The 22,567-nt window shown below is 40.4% G+C and overlaps 1 protein-coding gene across 4 annotated transcripts in view; it reads right to left on the minus strand.

Moving 5' to 3' along the window:
* Positions 1 to 22,567, minus strand: part of LOC136436161 (dystrophin-like) — a 229,422-nt gene that overhangs the window by 126,235 nt on the left and 80,620 nt on the right. For all 4 annotated transcript variants that reach the window (XM_066429949.1, XM_066429963.1, XM_066429956.1 and 1 more), the window contains 3 exons: positions 20,637 to 20,936; positions 10,710 to 10,844; positions 9,222 to 9,482 (listed from right to left, as the gene is read on the minus strand). In XM_066429949.1, coding sequence (XP_066286046.1) covers positions 9,222 to 9,482; positions 10,710 to 10,844; positions 20,637 to 20,936 — 696 coding nt within the window. The remainder of the gene's footprint in view (positions 1 to 9,221; positions 9,483 to 10,709; positions 10,845 to 20,636; positions 20,937 to 22,567) is intronic.

Consider the following 22,567-nt stretch of genomic DNA (forward strand, 5'->3'; position numbering starts at 1 on the left):
GCTACAAGGGTCACCGCCCGAAGAGTATATGTTTTGTGGGATTTTTCTCGACTCTAGCTAGCATTATTAGGGAAACTACAAGCACGTGGTGTAGACATATTAGCATTCTATCACTGTAGCGCGCGCTCAACAGCCCGGCAGGAACTGTGGAAAAGTAGCCAAAATTCACAATTTTACTAGCCGATATCGAGTCCAAGTGTCCACAGCAATATCATCTACTTGTGCCATGCAAATATATCGATGGATTTCACCGAAGAGGAGAACATCTCGCCGCAGAAGATGACTCAACACTGCTTTCTATTGGGGACGCCATTGCAAAGCTTTACCGCTTACCGTTTGTTTACTTTTCCCGCGCTCGAATTATGCGCGCTCGCGCTAGATTCAAAATGGCCGCGGTATTTGGAAAGGGGTCTATTCGGCAGAAAAAGGAATAATCAGCCAGTAGAGTCAGTCCGTAAGATCACATTTCAAGTGAAACCCTGGTGTAGTTAGTCTGGTAGAGACTAGATAAACACCCACTTAGACTCATGTCTTGGCTCAAAGACTGATCGAGGAACAAATTTCAAATTTAGACTTTGCCATGTTTAAAAGGCCTGCTTTAAGCTGGTGACGGTATACTGTCATGCGACTGATGTCTTTAGAGTTTTTGATACACGGGCGGAACCGCAGCAGGCCACCATTGGCGCAGGATATTACAGTAGCCATTTACAGTTGAAATAACAGGAGAAGAGCCGCTTGTTCATATATTCAAATCTTGCTACCCACGTTTTTCCTGCTTAGGAGACGCAGCGTACATGTCCAACAAAGAAGGGGGATGAGGCAAATATACAGGGACAGGCAATGCCCAGGTTTGAACCCGGCATTTGTCCTCGCCCGGCATAGAACACCAAAGAAACAGTCACTGGTGGCAGGCCATTGCACTTGCAGCATGCAACGACATTCAATAACAATGGCACAAATGATTCAGAATGAGGAAAAACATGTTTCTATTGCTACTGCGGGCTTAATATTAGCATGTTATTAGCATTTGACCCTATTACTACCACCAAGTCAGTTTCTCTTTACACAGAGGAACCGTCATGCCCCCTGCTGAAGCGACGCATGACCAGGTTGGAAGGTGGTGCACATCGGTTCGTGGAAATACTAACATGATGCTTTAGAACCACCGGGTGATCTCTACTCTTCCCTCTGTCCTTCCTTTTTTATGTTCTTTCTTTCTCTACATACCTCTGTCCGGGCATAGCCTGTACCTACATGTATTGAATGGTTGCAGTTCAGTCATGGCCAGTACAATGTACAAGATAAGAGGGGGCCTCGCACTTTCTGAAACAATGAGGTTTGCCAAAAGTTTGAAGCATGGAGTTTCATCATTCACGGTACATTGTACCATTAATGAAATAGAATAGGGGAAAGATTTGATTGTAAGGACAACATTTTTAAGCTATCAGTTGGCTATTATAGCTATCATGCTGAGGCATGCCCATGGGATAAATCATTAAGTGTAAACTGACTAGTGGTACCAGTAGCTGCAACTGTTGTTTCAGTCAGTGAACCACCTCTATTTATCTAAAGATAAGGAGGCATGACTAATGAGCCTGTGACAAGGAGGCCCACATGTGCCACTATTTACACTACATCTGAGGAAAGGATTCCAAACAGCAGGACTAATCAGGACTGCAGTCCTGAGATTTCTCAGCATCCACATCATTTCTCTATAACCTCTTACATGTGCAGTTGGTCATAGACTTTCCATGAAACTGTGAACAGGACTTGGGACAGTTGTGATGTTCTGCTGACTTACTACACAATCATCATCAGTTCCTACTACACAATACTGCCTTAGAAATAGGGTGAGAAAAACTATCCATTGGCATCTTCATTCATTATATTAAGTTTATTCCTCAATTGTAGCTCCAAGTCCCAATGTCTTTAACTTTAACATTTCACACTCACTACGACTGTTGTTTACCATTTCCAATCTTTCTAGCTTGATTTGTACATGAGTATTTGTGTATTAGTCTCATTTTAAGTGACTCCCCGTTCAGTCATCTTAACATTTAGATTAATTGTTCAGCAAAAATCATTTTATCCAATGAGTTTTAAATGCTTTATAAAGGTAAAAGGGTTCTTTATAACTCAAAAGCATTCAGAGGTGCATCCACATACAGGCTGGTATGTGTCCAGTGTGTGCTGGCTTTTTCCACAAACCTCAAGGGAACTTGCACATACATAGGTCCACTACCAGTCTGTGCCAGGGGGCAAGGGGTCAAGCAGTATCTTCTTTCTGCATGGCCTTCCATTGGAATCCCCTGTGATCCAGTCATATTGAAAACATCAGAATGATGATCCTTTTTTTTAATGTCCAATTTGCAAAATTTAGCCATGTCAGAAGAAATTGCACTATAGAAAGATTTCTGTACCGTTTAAGCTATTACTACAAAGCATATGCCATCATATACATGCTGCCAGGCATGTACTGAGGTCTGAGGCATTTGGCTGTTTCTGATTGGTCATGCTTGAACTGTAGCTGTCACTGCCCACCAGATGGTAGCCCTAGCTTGAGAGCAAGTTTCTGGAAAAGGCAGTTTCACAGAGAGCCCCTGGTAATCTCCAAACAGATGTGAGGGGTTGGTTCAAGCTCAGTGTTTTTTTCAAAAGTTTAAATTAGTATGTTTTGCAGATATTGCACTTTTTTTACGATTTGTCTACTCCGAGTTGACCCTACAAAAAATTGCTGTACTCTTGTTGTGTGAGTAAAGCTTTCCTGTCTTTTCCAGACAATTTCCATCCTAAATACTTTTACAACAAATACAGCTGATTCATAGAGGATAGCGCTAGATCCTTTTCCATATTTGAGGGAAACTTAGTGCAGGGATTGTATGCAAAAGGACTCAAAACACTAAGGCCCCGTTAATGATAAAAAATCAAAACGGTCTTATTTGTTTTGGCTAAAATCCAATCTGAAACAGTTTACATTTTGTGTTAAGTCTGTTGTGATCCTGCGCTGCCTCGAATTGGTGACTGTAACAAGATTTTATGATTAAAAAACGTGGCCAAAACATCCAATCGACAGCTTAAAACTTTCACTTTTCTGTGCTAACCAAGAGTTGTATGATAGTTGTCTTCTATTGGCACTGAATGGTTGTTGAAGCTGCGTTCCCTCATGGCCTTTGAAATGTCTTCGTACACCTTCTGGTTCTGATATACACCATCAAGTTTCCTCTGGATCTCCTGATTTCCCAGAATATCAGGACTCCGGGGGTTTCCTTTAGATGACCAGTTAGAACTCAAGTTGGTGGTCAATAAAACAGAACGAAACGGTTTCGGAGCATTCATGTTCACAAATATTTTGATATATGTTGCCGAAACAGTTTGAGCTTTTTTACTTTTTGAATCATAAACCAGGCGAACCATTTTACATTTTGAATAATGAACAGGGCCTAATTTGAGTATTGCTATGCCCCCACTTTTTTCTTCTACATGTACATGTATCTCATATAAATGTCAGAGGAGTAGCAGCCCTGGCATCCACCTTATACATGTAGGCCTTCAACAAACTTATCTAACAAAGTTTTCAGTCTGCTACTGATTGTGAGAACATCTGCTGTGTGCATAACTCTTCCTCCCCCTCCTCGGTTAATTCTCTAGCAACGGTGAACCTTCCCATTTCCCTTCAGTTCTGTTTGATTCCCAAAGTTGACAATACACTCACACTGCACCCACTATCAAGCCTACTCTAACCCTAAGTATCGGTCACAGGAATACAATAGACTTAGAGAGATATTTAATGCGCTTTCAGTTTGTCTGGGCAAGCTATGGCCAAGGAGAGGGATGTTTCTAGATGAAAGGCAGAATTTGGCTTGTGAAAAAAGCTGAAAATCAAATTGATGGAATCCCGCCCTCCTTTTACCTGTGTAGTGAGAGAAAGAGAACTTTGTGTCAACATGCCAGTTACTGTGTAAGATTGGTCAATGGTCATTCTACTTTTCAACTGGCTACATACATGTACATGTGAAACAAATCAAAGGAGCGAGTAGAAACAAGTGATCCCAACCGAGATTCGAACCCACGCCGAAACTGGCAGCCCAGATCACAGGCACGCACGCCTTAACCATCAGGCTAAAAGGTCGCGACCAGTTAGGCGCTTGAACCCCCACTGTTATACATGTAGCACTCGGAAGGTAGCAAAGAAACAAGGAAAAGTCAATCCAAAATGTTCCTAGTAAGACTTATCATTGCTTGCTGATGCACAAATACAGCTTGGCTTGAAAGGGTATAGGGAATTAAGACCTTGTAAAAACCCAAAGGGGCAAGTACGCTGCTCCTGGAATTTAAGGCTCTAAGTCTAAGGCCACAGCAATTTAATTCATTGGTTAACGGATTTTTATGTAAAAAAAAAACATTTTGCCAAAAAAAATCATGAAAACAGAAGGCTGGGGTAAAAACTTGCACCTCAGACCCTGTTCACACCCTGAAACTGTTTGCACCAAAGAAAAACATTCCTCTGAGATTCTGTTTTCATGTTGTTTTTCCAATCTAGCATTTTTTCAACAACTTTTTTTAATCCGTTAGGCTAAAAGGCTGGTTATACTGGTCAGTTTAGTGGAGGTTGATCCTGATCCCCACTGTTACAACCTAACCTAAAAAATACAAACTTTAAGTAACTCCTTAGTTCTCCACTCTGATTTCTGATATCTGGGCACCATCTGTACACTACATGTAACGTTACCCACAAGGGATAAGCCACTTGGTCCAGAATGTCCCTGGCAAGGGAAAGGTGACCAAAAGGTCAACCAGATGTTATCTCACTCTCAGGCTAGAATCAGTACTGTTGTTTTCAGTCCCTCAGAATTACTTTGAAAACATGGTGACTGTTTTAGGCAGATCAGATGATGCACAAGTCATGTACAAATTGTAATGAAAAAAAAAACAAGTGGCAGGAGCAGGTTGGGGTGATAGGATGAAGGTTCAAGCCCTCCCATGATACATTTATTTTTCAATATAGTTTTCTACCCTTCTTTTCTTACATTAAATCTTTAATCATGGCATAAGATTTAAAAAATAGATGACTGCCAATGGATCAGTTCTCTCTACATACCCTATCTACATTCAAGAAGTTTTCTATGCTTTGAAAGAAACTTGTTAACAGCTAGTTTACTGTGCAAATATATAAAAATTATGTACATATATATATACATAGTCATGCTGTCAGTAGTACATCACAAATGTCCCAAGTCCTGGACCTGTCCAGTAATCTGCGGTTTCATGAGAAGTCTTTGATCAACTACAGTACATATAAAATGTTAGTATGTTAGTTCTTGTAGATAAATGACATGGATGCTAGATTTCTATACTGACTCCTGTGATTGTAGTCCTGACCTGTGTCATGCCTGACCTTATCCAATTAAAAAGTGTCCTCTAACAGCATGTGTAACTGGTCTACATGTGGCCACTAGTATCTCCTGTCAGCCAGTCCAGAGGGCCTGGTGGGATTGCCTTATCATAACAAACTGGGGTGAGAGGGCCTCCAAAGGATTAGCAAGGTACACACTGTAATCTAGCATATAATTGAGACAAATGAAATTTGTCATACATGCACATGCAGCCTCCTGGTAGTGCTTCTTCCTTCCAGTTAGACTTGCAGAATTCAACCACAGGGCAGATCTAGAGTGTCTTTCAGATTTGAAACTAAAATAATGTTTGGACAAATCCGTATTCCTTTCACATGCCCAAACATTACACTGTTTAATCAATGCAGTCACAATCATCATGCAGAATCTGTATCAGTTCTGTATGATAGTATAACTGCCCTTCCTGTGGCAACAGCCGCAGCAGGCTGGTATGTAACTCAGGATGACCAAGGCTGTCACAATTAACTATTGCACATCTAGCTGTAAGTGAACTTGCGTTTGAATTAAAACAAGTATAGCAATCCAGTTAAAACTCGTGAGCTATTTATCACATGAAGTTCCAAAAACTACAATGCAATGAGAAAGAGTCTAGTAGTAGTAGTCGTTTCTTCCACCTAAATGTATTTAAATCTGTAGAATTGTCATCTGTCCCCTCACTCCTAAAGACCTAGCCCATCACCCAACTCATGATATATTACACATTACCAACTTGAAGGCTCCATTCAGTGTCTTTCCTTCTGACACTGGTGTTCTGACAGACAAAAATGTCAAATTTACAAAATCTTTATCAGGTTGTCAACAATGTTGCAGAACAGAAAATTAAGACCCCGTTCACACTCAAAAAGTAAGTATAATCGCGATTGAATCGATTCGATCACAATTGATTTTTGCGTTCATACTGCTTTTCGCCAAGTGTATTAAAGTACACCGTCACCCGAGTACAATGGAAGCACGCTGCGTTTCTCGTTATAGGTTATATGTTGAGGTCAAAGATTCGACATGGCCTCTATACAACGACTACAAAATGGAGGGAATACACCAATTTTTGTATCTTTGGAGAATGTTCTGTAGCCGTGGAAGGGAACACAATCGACATGCTATGATTGAAAGAAGGCGTGAACGACAATGGCTTTTGAATATTGGCCTAGCTGTAGTACGATCCCCTGGAAAATGTCCTTATTTCCGTGACATTTTCCAAGTTTTGCCTGGACCTCCACCTTGCCCCAGATTGGGATTAGGACCTTCGTTTCTAGAATAACGTAGCATGGTAAAAGACATCTATTGCAAACAAGGTACATGACAGACAACAAAGGAACTCAAGTTGAACATGATATACGTCATTACCAAGTGCTTTTCTAGGTCAATGTAGCAGTTTGGTAGGGTTACTTGTCATTGGTTGAAAAAAGACGTACATGTAATCAACACTGTTGACTGGCTGGGCCAAATTTTACGTTCACAGCTTCTCATGGCTGTCACAACCTTCTCCCAGGAGCCTATACAGTACTACAATGAGCATGTGAGAAACAGAAGAGGGTATCTTCATGTATTTTATTGTCTTGTTTTCTTGTTTGATTAATACAAAATTGTGTCCAGCTTCCTTTACCTTTCTTTGTTTGTCATCTGACTGTTGCTAGTGATATAAACTCTTGATTAGGAGTGAAGAAGCCATAAACAGCCCTTTCTTTTCCTCATTGAAGACATATTAGACCTACATGTATTGGTATGGGTGGGATATTCCACACCACCTGGAGGGAAGGTGTGACCAGCAATGTCTGCTGGATTATTGTGCTCCAGGAAAACAAACAGTAACTGTTGAAAGGAAGGGCGGGAACACATCAGGGTGACATGTGGCCTGTGGGGAGTTCTTAAGCGATTGAGTCACTCGTCAGAAACTGTAATCGAATGTTCAACTTTCCATGTCTGGCAAATCTGGCCCAGGTTAACAGGGTTCTGTGTTCCATTGTCTTCAACATAGTAATTATTACTAAATGGCAATTTAAAGTACTCGGTGATGTAATACATGTATAAAATTATACAGTAGTCTACGTCCATAGAAATTACATATTGCATTAATCTGTATGGAGAATGCAAATAAGTGCATGCAGTCTGCACACGTCGAATTCCTATCTACACATAGGTGTATGTAGTCTACACACATCATATGTAATGTACATATAGGTGTATGTAGTCTATGAACATAGAATACAGACTACATATAGGTGTGTGTAGTATACATACGTCGTGTGTAGTGTACATACGTCGTGTGTAGAGTACATACACCTATGTGTAGACTACATATAGGTGTGTGTAGTCTACGCAGTCTACACATAGGTGTGTGTAATCTACATATAGGTGTGTGTAGACTACACATAGGTGTATGTACTCTACATACATTGTATGTAGAATTTCTCGTTTTAGTTGGGAATGTGTTAGTAGTAACTGTATTTAAGATACAAGCTCTCAACACAGGCAGTAAGGTCTTTAATCGAATTTTGCTGAAATTCTAAATTTTGTTAACCAAAACTTTGTATTCTTCTTTTATCTTAATCCTTTATTTTATATTGTACTCAAATCTTTTTCTGTGCACCTAAATTTTTAGGCTAGGTTCGCCAGCATACCTTTTCCAAAACATGAATTTCGAGCCCTGTTGTGGGAGCGGTAAGTTGGATTTTGAGCCCTGTTGTGGGAGGGGACTAAGCGGTAAGGTGGACAGGGTGGCCTACCTGGTACTGTTCCTCCCATCAGCGGCATGGTTAAGATCAAAGGACAGTATCAGTACCATTTATCCACACGAGCTTTGTTTCGCCAACTCGCGGCACAATTCCCAAACTTTACACGTGTACGGCCCCGTGCCAAATGACTACCTTTTCACAGACAGCCTGGCACCTGGACTTCTGAGCCACTTAAAATCACCAACTAACTGCTTGATAGGGTCTGTGACCTGCATTTGCATGTCTGTACATCTGCACTGAAGATATTTCGTATTGGCCACTGACACTGTATCCCAGCAAACTTTTGGCAACATTTTAAATCACAAATTGATACAGTTTTCAATAGTTTCCAACCATCTAAAAAACAAAAGGTTGGAACTACTTTCTGTTTAATTTCTTAATGTGATTTGGATTGGTTATCAGAATTTGGTAAGATGATAAAAGGAGAGTGACCACAAGATTGTATTCCTCCTTCAACAAGGATGACTACGAAATCATTGTTAGCAGTGGGTTCTCCGGGATTCAAGTAAAAGAAATGAGAAGCATGCCTACCAGAAATTAGTTTTCTTAGAAAAACGTCAACAAAACATCCTGCTGCAAATCTTAGCAGTGAGCTCTCTTGGATTCCATTAGAAGATGGATGGATACCTTAAGTTTATCTTTTCGCTTGGAGAAGTTAATGTTAAAGGATGTCTGTAAGAAATTTTTCTTCACCTTCTTGGCATTGAAAACAGTGTAATCTCAAGACTAAGAAGAAATGAGAAGGACGGGTACCTTGAGTTTGTCTCCCTGATTGGAGAAGTACACATAAATGGATGACTGTAAGAAATCCTTTAGGCACTGTAATCCCAAGACTAAGAGGAAATGAGAAGGACGGGTACCTTGAGTTTGTCTTCTTACTCGGAGAAGTACATAATGTAAAATGCTGTCTGTAGTGTAAGGAATTCCGCTGCAATGTCTTAGCAGGATTCAATAAGAAAAAGTGAGTTTGTCTTCCTGATTGGAGAAGTTCATAATGTAAAATGCAGTCTGTAGTGTAATAAATTCCGCTGCAATGTCTTAGCATGATTCAGTAAGAAGAAATGAGAAGGAGGGGTACCTTTAGTTTGTCTTCCTGCTTGGAGAAGTCCTCGTAGTCCCCAGCGTTCAGCTCAGGAGAGGCGAGCTGCAGCTCGATGTCCGCGATGTGAAACAGAATCTTGTTGATCTCAGCCAAGAAGTCGGAGGCGGAGGGCCGCCCCTCGCCAGCGGACCTCATGCTGGTGACCGACACCATGGAGACGTTCTCCATGGTGATGGTTTCCGTGGTGACAGTGCTGAACTGCACCGGGCGGTGGTACTGTTGGAACTGGTTCTCGATCTTCATTGTCAACAAAATTTTCTTTGTGTAAGAAAAGATGCATGGGAGACAATATATTTTCTATTGAGGACCTTATCACAAGGTTTCTGTCTTTCCACTTTTAAGTTACATTCCACAGAACTATGACAGCATTTCTAGCTTCTAGCAAAACAACATCAAATCTAGATCATTATATAGTCACTGCCAAGTTGTACTGTGCAAAAACTTTAATGGCGGAATTTTTTATAGAAGTGCACTAACAATATCACTTTTGTAGTTTTGCCAAGGCTATCTATACAACAAATAGGTTCTTTCTTCACAATATCCTCATCTTCCCCTCCCCCCAAAATTGGGTATCTAAGGCCAGGAGAATTGAAGGATTAGGACAGGATTATCTTTAGCCTATAGCTAGCTTTAAAGAGCATTCTAGAAATAGCTGATACATCTTAGATCTAACCCAAAGGACAGCCCATAGAAACCTACTCAATGGTAATCCTTACAGTTACAAATGTAATCCTTACTCCTAGGAAGTCAATCTTGTCTTGTGCATGGTGTGTCTAGCTTTGGGAGAAGTCAAGAGATGCATGCTATTTCAGGCTTAATCATGTAGCCTACACACTTGAACTGGCGTTCATGTCTTGTTGCATGTTGACATTAGGCCATGTTAATTTGATTATCTGGATGACATCCACGTGCACATCAATTTTCGTCCGTTTCTTTACAAAAAAAGTTTTTGACCGTACTGTAAATCGTACAATGCAGCTGTAAAAAGATCAGATATATGCCGTAGATTGCAACAAAAAAAGTTAGAAAACGATACTAATGTCAAAGAATGCCAAAATCAATTCCAAGTCAAAGAAGGAAATGTGAGAAAATAAATATGAAGAATCTATTACTTGGTGTGCCGTACTGTGTGTTTAATCATTTCTCCAATGTTCCTGACCATGTAGACTTCATAATGAAGGCAACTTTTCTTTTTTGACAAGCTTTTTTTTTTATTCGCACGCTTGCATCATTTTTTTTGTTCCCAGAGGATGTCATCCATATAATCAAATCAACATGGCCTTAGGCCACACCAATTTAATTTCTTGGTTTAAGAATTTTTATTTTCAAAAAGAAATTTTTTTGAAAAAAAAAATCATGAAAAAGTTTTTTTTTTCTAAACATTTTTTTTTTGGAAAAAAAAAATCCGTCAACCAAAAAATTCAATTCGTGTGGCCTTATTGAGATATGAAAAACAGAACTCACATCCTTCCATCTCCTGTTGATGTGGATGAGTTGGGGTTCCACCACTGGTTTGGCTCCTTGCTGCTTCAACTCCTCTGCCTTCCTGTTCAGGGTGTCAAGGTCCTCCTGCTTGCGCTGAAGCTCCTCGTGGATGGCCTGCAGCAGAAAAACATGCCATAAACTTTACGACTGGTACTACATATGCCAACTTTTTATACAGCCAATAAAGAGAGGAAAGTGGAGCATGGCAAATATCACCAAACCAAACAGCGCAATTTACTCCAAATCAATATCAATACCATGGACATATAAAGCATGTTAGAAGCATAATAACATTGATCCCATTGCCAGCATCTATACAGTTAAAGGATCGTACGATGCTGTCGTTGAAGCTTGATCTGCAACGTTATGTCATAGTCAATCTGACCCAATGAAGAGTTCACAACATCTATTTGGTGATAGTGAATGGGACACTTAACCTCAGTTTATACTTCACCAGTGGAGATATTTGAACAGATTCTCTCGTACTAAATTGGATGGAAGATCATGAAAAATTTATCTCGGTCGCATCTCCCTCTTTAGTATTGTTTTATTTCATGGCCAATTGCATTCAGTAACCTAGAATGCTTTGGTCCCTAGACACAACAGCCAGGGGGCAATGACCCCGAAGCTACTCTATTATGCCATGTGTCAGTCCATTCCAACAGCAAAACCATGACAGGTCTTTATTTCCACTTCAATTACGTGGCAAAAACGAACAAAACATCAACTCAGTTGTTCGGTTTAACACACTTGAAACACACAGACACACATACATTGTATACACCTCACCTATCCATTGAGCTCTTTTTTGGTCGTTGGGGCACCATGACTTAAGTTTCTCTACTATCCTCCTCCACCATTGTACACAAACAATCGATCAAATTCTAAACTTGGTCACTCGTATCTACTTCCTACTTCTGTATTAACACACCATTGTGAATGCCTCTGAATGAGCTACCTTGATAACAAACTGTCGTTCTGAATCTGTCTTGATGAATGTAGTGCATCCTCTCCAAGATTCACACCATGATAAATAACTCCTACTTAAACAAAACCAGACAAGCGAGCCGCGCCCACACAATGAGTGATTACCGGCAGCACCTGGAACTCAATAGGCAATCTCTGAGCTTCTTTAGAAAAGATGGTCTAATTTTCCATCTGCCAATTGTACTTTTCCCAGGTAGGCGGTCTTGAGCTACCTTGATAAGGAGGCTATTACTGTCCATGATAGCTGTTACTTCCTAGGGATTCAGACTACATGGAAGTCGACATCTACTAGATCTATGGGGATACTGCAAGAACACACTACGTCTTTCTTGAGGAAGCAAGTAAGATCAAGAAAGGATCATGAAGAAAGTTTAAGGACACATGATGTAAAACCTGTCGGAAATACCATTCAAGAAGATAATGAAACCAGATGTATCAAAGTGACAAGTGAAATTGATCTCGAACCAGTTTAGCTCACTGAAGAGCCAATCCTGCACTGGTCATGACAGAGAAGACAGATGTACAACATTTACAAGTTCGTTGTCTGGGGAAATTTCCCTATTTTGTTTCAACAAGTACTATGAACAGTGGACCACGGCCTAAGGACTGCAACCCTTTCCAGTAGTGTGCAAGTTGGGTAAGCGACAACAACTGGGATTTAAACTCCCAACCTCTTGGTCCAGAAGCAGCATCAAAGTATCTTGAAACTGGGCTCATAATAATTTGGCAAGATACAGGCTTAGTATCATTACCCCATAAAAATGACCTCTGTAAAACCAGAAGTATTGTTTTCAGTTTGTTTGTTTGTTTGGTATGGGTTCAAGTTTGTCTGAATCTGAATTAACACACCATATATGGAATCAACCATTGCAGGAAACTGAAACTGAATATTTTGAGCCCTGTTGAAGTTAATTGACATTCACTATCCTTCTTTCCACATCAGTCTGACAGGGAAATGACGTATGGATGTATGAAATCCATGTTAATGCCTGCAAAGAGCTGACATAACAATATACAGATGGCTAATAAAACAGGGCAGCGTAAGCTGACATACTACATACTGTGCAGTAATAAAATGGCACAGTGCTCTTGATTAAGTGATAAGGTGATGTATAACTGTAACTATAAATGCAGAAATGTTTGCGATGGTTTTCTGTTCGCCGTTTTGAATAAATCTTGAAAAGTACTGTACTCTAAAGTGAGAACTAATGAAATCTCATCTAGTTTTTTAAGCTTAAGATATCAAACATTTCAGAAGTCTGTGGTAGGTCATATTTGAGTTGACTAATGACTTAATTTGGATCTACAATTATCTTGAAATTTCAGCAAGCTATTCTCCCTGTAGTCCTTATTTGATGAAATTGTATTACAGATTTATCTCAAGCTGTGCAATTATCACAATGTTGCAATCTTACATGATAAATGTATATGATCAGAATTTTACATGATTTTATATCTCTACAAGAGTTTTGCACATACTTGTGCCTTTACGTAAGTGTAGATAATGCATCAAATTGCAATAATGCCAACATAGCAAAAAGTAACACATAGTATCTGATTAGACCTTTCAAGCGGCCTTGTCATATGCCGGAAATGTTACAAATGCCTTTGTACAGATTCTGTGAGTCACGATCATGACCTGACATCCTGATAAGATTTTGCCCATTTCCTGCGGAAACCCAGGGGAAGTGGAGATTGGGGTGATATTGCTACTGTGACTAGTTGCCAGCCCAGCAGGCTCATAGAAACCATCCATTCTCTCACCTTAGACCCACCTGTCGGCACGTCAGAACTCACCCTCGTTTCAAACAGACAGATCCATAATCAAGTAGATAGAAAGGTGACATACATCAGCACGGGATGTTTAATGGTAGGATTATGGACCCATATTCTTCATAAAGATACGGAATTGCTTTAACTTCTAGACACCGCAGGTTTGATTTTATGTCTTTTCTCATGATGGTAGGTTTATGGCCGCCGAATCTTTGTCAGTGGCAATTTTATTTTGGCGACCTCATTCTTCAGTGCTTTTGAGATAAATCAGAAGTATGTATTGCCTGTGCGAATAAAAGGACAATTTAACTGATAAGGGGTACGACGAAGGGCAAGGACTATGTGATTAGATCTTGTTGAAATTTATAGATTATACAGTATCATTATACTTAAGGACTAGTCACATATCTCAACTATGAGTGTCAAGACCACTGCAGCAGAAGAACACAGTAAACTACTTCTATAAAGGACAAGGACATGCTTCCAAGTGAAATATGATGAATAAATTAATCATTTCTATTTCAGTTTTGCAAACAATTGCTTTAAATTAGACCAATGCTGGCGTGGAATTGGACTAATTCGCTCCATTCTTCATGAAGGCCTACATGTTATTGCCAAAATGGCTTACAAAAGACTACATTATGTATGTTTGCAAGGTTGGTTAGACATAACCTGTTGACCAAGTTATAGATGTGTTTTATCAATGCGTTCTTCAGTGATCAAACCATGTGTGCATACCGCACGTATACGTCAACCTTTTGTTATATACCATGATGCATATGTGCATGGGGAAGAGGAAACGAGATTTGACCACGGTTCAAGTTCACTAGGATGTCATAATTTTCCCCATGATTTCAATCTACACAGGTGTGAGGTGCCTACGTGCACTGATTTAATGCACCAAGCTTTCTATCATGGAAAAGGGGAGGTTTAAGGGTAGGTTGTAAGAAAGAATTAACCATTTAGTAAACTGAAATTACTGACTTTCCTGAGGAGGATTAATTCACATTTTGCTTCACATGTTAGTAGTCTGAAAATTTTTAGTTCTGTTTAGACTTCAATGAATTCACAAATGTTGTCAAAATTGTGCTTCTTTGCTATTTTTGCGGCCAATCATATTCTTTCTAAATTGAGGGGAAAAATGAAGGCCTTGATACACAATATATGTAACGTGATATCTTGGCCCTTACTGACAAAACGATGGCCGAACAACACTATTCCCTTAATTGCTGCAAGGTGCGCCAATAAAACAAACCCAAATAAAAATCTTATGAGACATGGATTCTATACCGTTTTGAATATCCACACCATCCTTTTAAATACATGAATCTAGCCACCTGTGTCACTATAATCTTTGATAAGTAAAAATGCAAGGCGTAGCTCAGAAGCTGACCAAAAAATTAACTAAGTGAGATGGATTTTTTCCTGCTTGCTCGATAGCGCAATATGGAAGATACATCCCCTTGTTTCAGGTAGGTCACCTACAAATTCCCAAAGCCCAATACGATCATTACTAGCCCTAACCCTACTATATTGAGCTGCCCCATCCCGGACCACCTTTACCCCCTTTGGCAATCCTATAGGGTGCTGGCTCGGAGACAGATGGCTTGGACATCTGTGGCTCTGAGCTAACTCTGCTACTATTGATACCCTAGACTGCAATGTTGTGGTTAGACTGCCTTAATGACTGGCCCAGGGTATCCCCCTAATCACTGATCTCCACTAATATTGGCAGGAAAAGTCTGTTGAGTGTTCTCCCCCTCATCAAGGGTTAGCGGCAGATTTCTCTGGGGAACCCAGGATTCAGTGGGTAGCATATGTCTTCATGTATGGATCAATAACTATTGATTTGTTTCAATCAAATCTTGCAATTAGGACAAAATGCAGTTAAAAGGGAAGAAGAAATCAGGCCAATACGGACAAAGCAGTAATGGTTAATAGGTTTACTTCAGGCAGTTCCCGTGCTATAAAAGAAAATGAGGAATGCTGAAGGTCCTATATCTGCAAAAACGATCTGTTGGGATCTTCTCTTGGGGCTCTGCCTAAAGTCTTTGCAATCCCCTAACCAAAACATTATACATCTGGCTTTATCAGTAATCACGCTGGATTGATTTGCTGTTGGTAAGGCTTAAACCCTTGGCAGTCAACACAGAAGTACAATGTACTAGAAAGGGAAAGATTTCCTAATATTGTCCTCGACCTTTAATTTGCTATTTTGCGTTGTTGCTCATTACAAGGAAACCTGAAGAATATCTTACACATAAACTTTTCTACAGAGATACAAGATCTTGATAAAGTATAATATGTACTTGGTATTTTTTTTCCTTCACACTTTCAAAGTCTTTTTTTAAATTTTTATCACGTCTTCAAATCTAATGAAATAATTCATAAGATAGCATATTTTTTGCATATTGCTGTACCAGGACTAGATCTTGGTGTACATCACCAGAACAGGTGCATGGCAAGCCAACCAGATCCACATAAAGAACACCATTACCTCTGATAACTGCTGACACGGCATTTGTCGGAATGGAACCATGAGCCGAAAAGCACTTAGTACTAGCTTACTGACGTTCCTAATGCTACATGTTATTTCATATTAAGTATAAGGGGTAATGACAGTGTAGTAAATCGACCTTACTTTTTGGGGGCATATAAATTGTACATGTATGTCATAACGCCACTTCTGATCTTATCAGGGCTCTAGAAAGATTGAAGTTTTTTTTTTCATCATCACAATTCCAATTGACAAAAACATCCTACAATTACAAAGAATATTAATTTTTTCCTCATAATGTACAAATTTTGGCAATTTTGTTCAACTTTGGACGTTTTTTTACCTTTACTCACTCACATTTCTGATCGTCAACAGGCCAGTTCCGCAGAATGGTCTTAAAATGTTTCTGTCAAATGTTTCCGATTTGCAGCAAAATTCCATAAAATGACGGCAATACGGCTAGAGCCCTGGATCTTGTGTAAGACTCAATGCCGAACCAATATGAACTTTCTGGACAGATTTACAGGACCACATGACTTTTCAACACCAGGGAGACATCTCCTCCTTATCAGCCAGGTGCAAGAGGTAAAGGTACGCTACTTTTGGGACACAGTCTAAGCTGAAATTTTCCAGAATGTAGATCATGTAATGTCAAGGTAGCATGACAATAATGAAATGAGTTCGAAGGGATAAGGTTTCTTAAAAAATTCAAATGCCATTGGACAGAACTGCTAAGATTCAGAACAGAAGTAGGTAGTACATTTCCTCTTCACTGCTGTCTCCCACCCCCAAATCCCTAAGATAGCCAGTGTTTTGAAGGATAAAAGGCATGTTCAACCTGTCTTTTATTGGGTTGTAATTTGTGGTTAAAGCCCTAGTAAACACCTGCTTTACACACACAGGCCCGACAGTCTTACACCATACCCACTGGGAGGTTAAACTGTTTCCTGGTAATCCGAACAGAGGGTTAGCAACCTCAGCAATCTGACAATGACGGCTAATGCCTGATGGACGTGAGTACGAGGGGATAGAGTCATAAAACTGGGTTTAACACCCTCACCTCTGATCTTATAGTTCAAGTACGGGGTCAAAACGTGGCTTTCATACAGATCCCGCCACAGGACCTAATTTCATGCCTAAGCAGTCCCGCTTTCTGATTGAAGGTAAAGCTAGTTTAATTACGTCGGTGTTTCGGCGAATGTCAGACAAGAGCAATTTCGTCTCCTGTTCTTTGATGCCCCCTGCCTTACTCTAATCATGTAAGGGGTACAATTTACTGGAAACAATACAAATCAGATGTCAGATACTAATGGGGGGAACATCTATTATCCTGACACACAGACAACAAATTGCAGTAGTTGGCAGAATAGTCCAATATATCAAAACAGCAACATGTACGCTTAATAGCCTCACAGATTTCAAATTTGTTCCTTCTCCTTTGCTAACAGAGGTCAAATGACAAATAACGATTCTTCAGAAAGACGCACTGATATTCCACCTTTCCTTGCGTGTCCTCAAATTGGTTCCAAAAAAGTTATTGATAAAACCATCCAGAGGTAATTTCGAGGGAAAGCGTCCTGCTATACTACATCAGCCAATACTAATTCAGTAAATAACACCTAGAGCAAACCTTGCCCCTGGAGGTCTGCTCCCTTTATCTCATTTGGGAGTTCATTTCACACCTTTATCTGTAGTGTTATTGGAAAGATCTATATCACCATTTCCTTGACATTGAAGGTACAAAAAAACGTCTTGTAGGTAAGCAGTCCTTCGCTAACATGGCAATTTGTCAATGAATATTGGCGTGATAGATCGCGATAGGGAACAAATACATCCACGGTTGGTGGGTGAGAAATGACGTTGTGGATAGGTGCTTCTGATGAATATCTACCGCACAAAAGGTTTCCCAGTTAAGAATGACAAAAACTGCAAACATGGCCAATAAATGAGATGGATAGATGGCTGAAAAGGCGCACATGTAAAATTGTAACAGATGACCAAGTCTGAAAGAAGGAGGAACGACGGTTGACATTACCGTGCGAAGGCGACGGGACAACTCGACTGTAAACTTCCAGAGCAGGAGGGCGAACAGGAGCAAGTAACCCACCGCTGTCCACACGCACATCCAGACTAGCACAGCATACCTGCCCATCCACTCACTCAACACCTTCCCTCGCCGCCAAGCTCTTGGTGTGCACTAAACACTCTGCTAGTGCCTGACACTCGCGTGTACAACATGCAGGTACAAGGCATCGGCACTTGAGTACAGATGCGGTGCTATATAGCCTGTAGGTGTGATCCAATCCCATGAAGGATTAAATGGCAATCAATATCAGACGCCTGCTGTCAATGGCTCTTCCGGGCACTCCTCCCTCCCTACGTTTGGAAACTTTACGTACTTCTATGTATGCTCTCCTTGCAGTGCATTGATTAACTGCTGTACAGAGAACTCTCCACTGAAAGTAGACCCTGGCCAATGACAAAGCAAGCTGATTTCTCAGAGTTTTTTCAGAAGGGAGGGACAAGGAGCAAAGTTTTGAGCTAGTTGAAGACCGACCTTCGCGACTTCCAATCAGCAGAAGACTTGGAGTAGAAGGAATTGGATCTTTTTATTCAATTGACCTCACCGAATCTGAGGGTCTTTCGAAGACGCCAGAAGAAATGAAAAACATCAATCAGAACGTGCAATTTTGTTCCATGTCGCAGGGAGGGACGGCAAACTCTGGATTGAACTGCTACGACTACCCTGCGAGACGAATTCATCATGCCATTTATGAATCGCCTGAAGCATCAGTCAGATAAAAACTACAGTGAGCTTCTTTACACTATTAGCAGTATGTGCAAACTACCGAAAGGATTTGAACTGAAGCTTTTGTTAATTTCTTAAAAGCATTATGCATGGTCAAAAGAAGAACAGAAAAGATTTCTTCTCTGCATTGAACAATACTAGCGCTTGCCGAAATGCGCGATGTGCGGTTCATATGTCCATCCAGGGGAATCATTATGCATATTTACCAAATCTCCTTCAGGACACGAAACATAAACCACAAAATCCACTGATTCTTAGGGTCATGGCGTTTTCCGTGAGAGGGTCCTGCTACATGGATTACCTTGTGTACTTGGTGGATGAGAAGATAGCTTCTAGAACAGCAGCTAGGGATTGGACATGACAATGACAAATAGAAGGACACTGCCTGATTCACTAAAGATATGATGAGAATAACATGTAAATGTACCTCTAAGCCATCAATGGATTATCATACCCTACTGAGACTACAATGAGATAACAATGGGCATTGGGAAAGGTAGTAAAATACCTCATGTACTCATGTGTATACTGATATACTGCAAGCGTGTTTATGGGGAAATTCTATGCTTGGAATATCTTTGATTTATAGTAACTATACATCTAGGAATGACCAAAGTTTTGAAAGTTTCGATTATAGAGCTGGAAAGTTACTGTGACAACATAAAATTTTTTATTTGATGTAGCAAAGATTCTAAAAGCCCACCATGAACCTGCCTTAACAAGAAATACTTGAAATTGTATGATCACAATCACAAGATATTTTTGGTGATTTCAAAAAGGACTGCATTTCCTTACCAGTCTGCAAGGTGGCATCAAGTTACAGCTGCAGAGATCAGCAAAGCATTACAGTCTTTGCACTCATCTTGTAAAGTAATGGAAAGTTCTCTTTAAAACAGTGCATTACAGGTGGATTTAAATCCTTCTTCTGCAACTGTCACTTAAACTTGCCAATCATTTTAGTTAAAAGATACAAAAAGGGGGCCGATTGAACTTGCTTGTGACTACCATATACATCATGGGATGAGTTTTGGGATACGTTTTTGAATCACTAAAATCAATACACTAATCATAAGGACTGAGATGGCAGTCTAAAACAAGAAAGCTCAAAACAGGGTCTGTTTTTCTGACAGCTGGCTGTTAATGGACTTGCTACACACCTGTGATTATGTGCTATGTACACAATGACTGTGACTGTGACTATGTATGTACACACTTAATGGCACACTAAAGAGTTTTCCACAACACGACCACACGACTGGCAGCTGTTAACATCTGTACGTCTACCAGCAACAAGGAACTCTTGCTGTTAAATGATTAACTAGTACATCATCCTCACTTCTTAAAGATAACAAATACTTTAACAAAATGGGGATGAACAAACATTCCTTTTGCAGTAAATCTGCTCAGTACCAGCAGCTCAATTTCTGACATTTAAATTAAACAGCGTTTGCGTATCAAGCCGAAAAAGAAGACAGGGACTACAAAAGTACTTTATAGTTCAGGAAGTTGACGACTTTATCTCTGAAGAATTCTGAGACATTCTGAAGCAATAACCTGGTCAGTTTGGAATCAATTAAAGCAGATTAGCCTGTTTACTGTCTAATCCCTAAGCAAGCAGGTAGAGGCAGAGGGATATGGGGTCTTGATTTCTGTTTGAGGCATGAAACAACAAAGGTTGGTGGGGATCTTACTAGGGTGCCATTCCTCTTTGAAGAGTGGATTTGATACCATACTTATGGGCTGTACACAGAGACTAAATTTGATGCTCTTTTTCAACTTGTATTCAAGGAGTGATGCCTGTTAAGCAAAGAGTCAGAATATAAAAGTACAAAACACCCACCTGTAGCTTGCTGGGATCATCCTTAGATTCCCTTATTCTGATCTCGATCTCCGTCAGGTACATGTTGAGATCGTCGGTCTGGGAGCGGAATTGGTACCACTGCGGCACGACTGTTCGCAGCGTCTTCTTCTTCAGCTCCGCGTCGCCCTTGACCGAGCTCCATCGTCCCTTCAGGTCATTCAGTTTTAGTCGGATCTGTTCCTTCTTGCTCGAGTCGTCGGTCTCCTTGATGGCTTTGTCACCTTTCTCGAAAATCTCGTCGATCTCGGCTTGTATTCTCGAAATTTCATCTTCAGTTGCCTGGAAGGAGCACATGAGAGAAAAATTAGAGGGCAGGAAAATATCATAAAGTTTTGTACACTTCCCTGAGTGGCTCACCGAATTGCCACCACAGCTTAAGTAACGTGGGAATTACTAGCCTTGTTTGCTTATACCTAAGGAAAGCTAACACGCTTCAAAGGATGCTACAATCAGGATGTCCACATAAACACAGCCAGAGTACAAACACGTGATGGTTTCCAAGAGGGCTTACAGACAATTATCAACTTGGTCCTAGTTTATAAAAACCCTATCATGTCTTAAACAATGACATGCCAGACTCAATCCAAGGAAACAGACACAGGAAAATGAGGAAACATCTGCATCATTTCTTTATCTTCTAGAAGGCTCTTAACTCCGGTGGTAAACAAACTTTGCTCTCGTCATCTTCCTAACAGGCGGATTTCTCAAAAGAACTAACAAACAGCACAAGTCAAACAAGCAACGATGGACAAAATCCAAAAGACTTACCAAGACAGACACTTTGGTCAGGTGTACAATCTCAAAGGCGCTGAAGGGATTTGAGAAACTTGGGGATCTAGGAGAGGCCATTCTTACAACTTTACCCTCAAGGAGGAAGAGATGAGTGGTCTGTTTTCTGATAGCGATAGCGCATATCTTAGGGCAATAAGGAGGAACATATGACCCTGTATCTGGTTGATACCATCTGTCAACAAGGCTGACAAATTGTACAGGGCTGCTTTGCACACTTCCTGGGGAGGGCCCTGTTGTGCTTGTAGATTACCTGGCTTGTCCAGACTTCCCAACTCCAGCAGTTTGCCATTAATCTCAGCTATTGGTCTGCCACAGCACTACAAGAGGCAGCCATGCCATCACTAAAGCTCAAAGTTTGAGCCGAAAAAGTAAATGGATGGACGAATGGAAGAAAAAGTTGTTTGGGATACATGCAGGGTCATAAATGTATAGATGATAAGATCTACTAAACAAGCCGCAATTTAATTCCGGAAAAACAATTTCATTCTGGACTCCGGGCCAATACCTCCAAAGTGCTTTACCCAATCAAGTTCATATTTTTAATGAGTACACAGCAGGGGGTGGGGAATATGTGGAGTGCATTAATTGGTTCCTAGGGAGTTGTTCAATTCTCAAGTTATGATAAATCAGGGCTCAGAATGCACAGTAAATCAATACTGCCAAAATTTCTGTGAATGGGCTTACAAAGACAGTGATGTCATTTTGTTTGGACTTTCTTCAAGGTACAAGATGTTGTTTTTCAACTTTTATGATTGTTTCATGCCAATATCTATGCACAAAAGTGGAAAGATAGAGGCATCGGTGATCGAAAAGGATGTAATTTCTGAACACACAGATGAGGTGTCACCTACAGAGAACTCCCAGGGCACAGAGAGAGATAGATAAACATTCTGGACTAATTTCTTCCAGAATAAGATGGTGTGGTCTGCATCTTTCCATCCTGTAGCATGTCAGGCCTGTACATCATCACCTTCTCCAAACCTTACTGTTAGTGTTGTGCATAGTTAGGCATTCCACAGTGATGGCTGCCATACTGGCCACTTGTTTGGTGTCAAAACAGATGCTGTCACTCCTCTTGTCACATCTTACTGACTAGTTTTCAGGCCTTTGTAACAAAA

Source organism: Branchiostoma lanceolatum, chromosome 1 (genome assembly GCF_035083965.1).
Source record: "Branchiostoma lanceolatum isolate klBraLanc5 chromosome 1, klBraLanc5.hap2, whole genome shotgun sequence".
Classification (NCBI taxonomy): domain Eukaryota; kingdom Metazoa; phylum Chordata; class Leptocardii; order Amphioxiformes; family Branchiostomatidae; genus Branchiostoma; species Branchiostoma lanceolatum.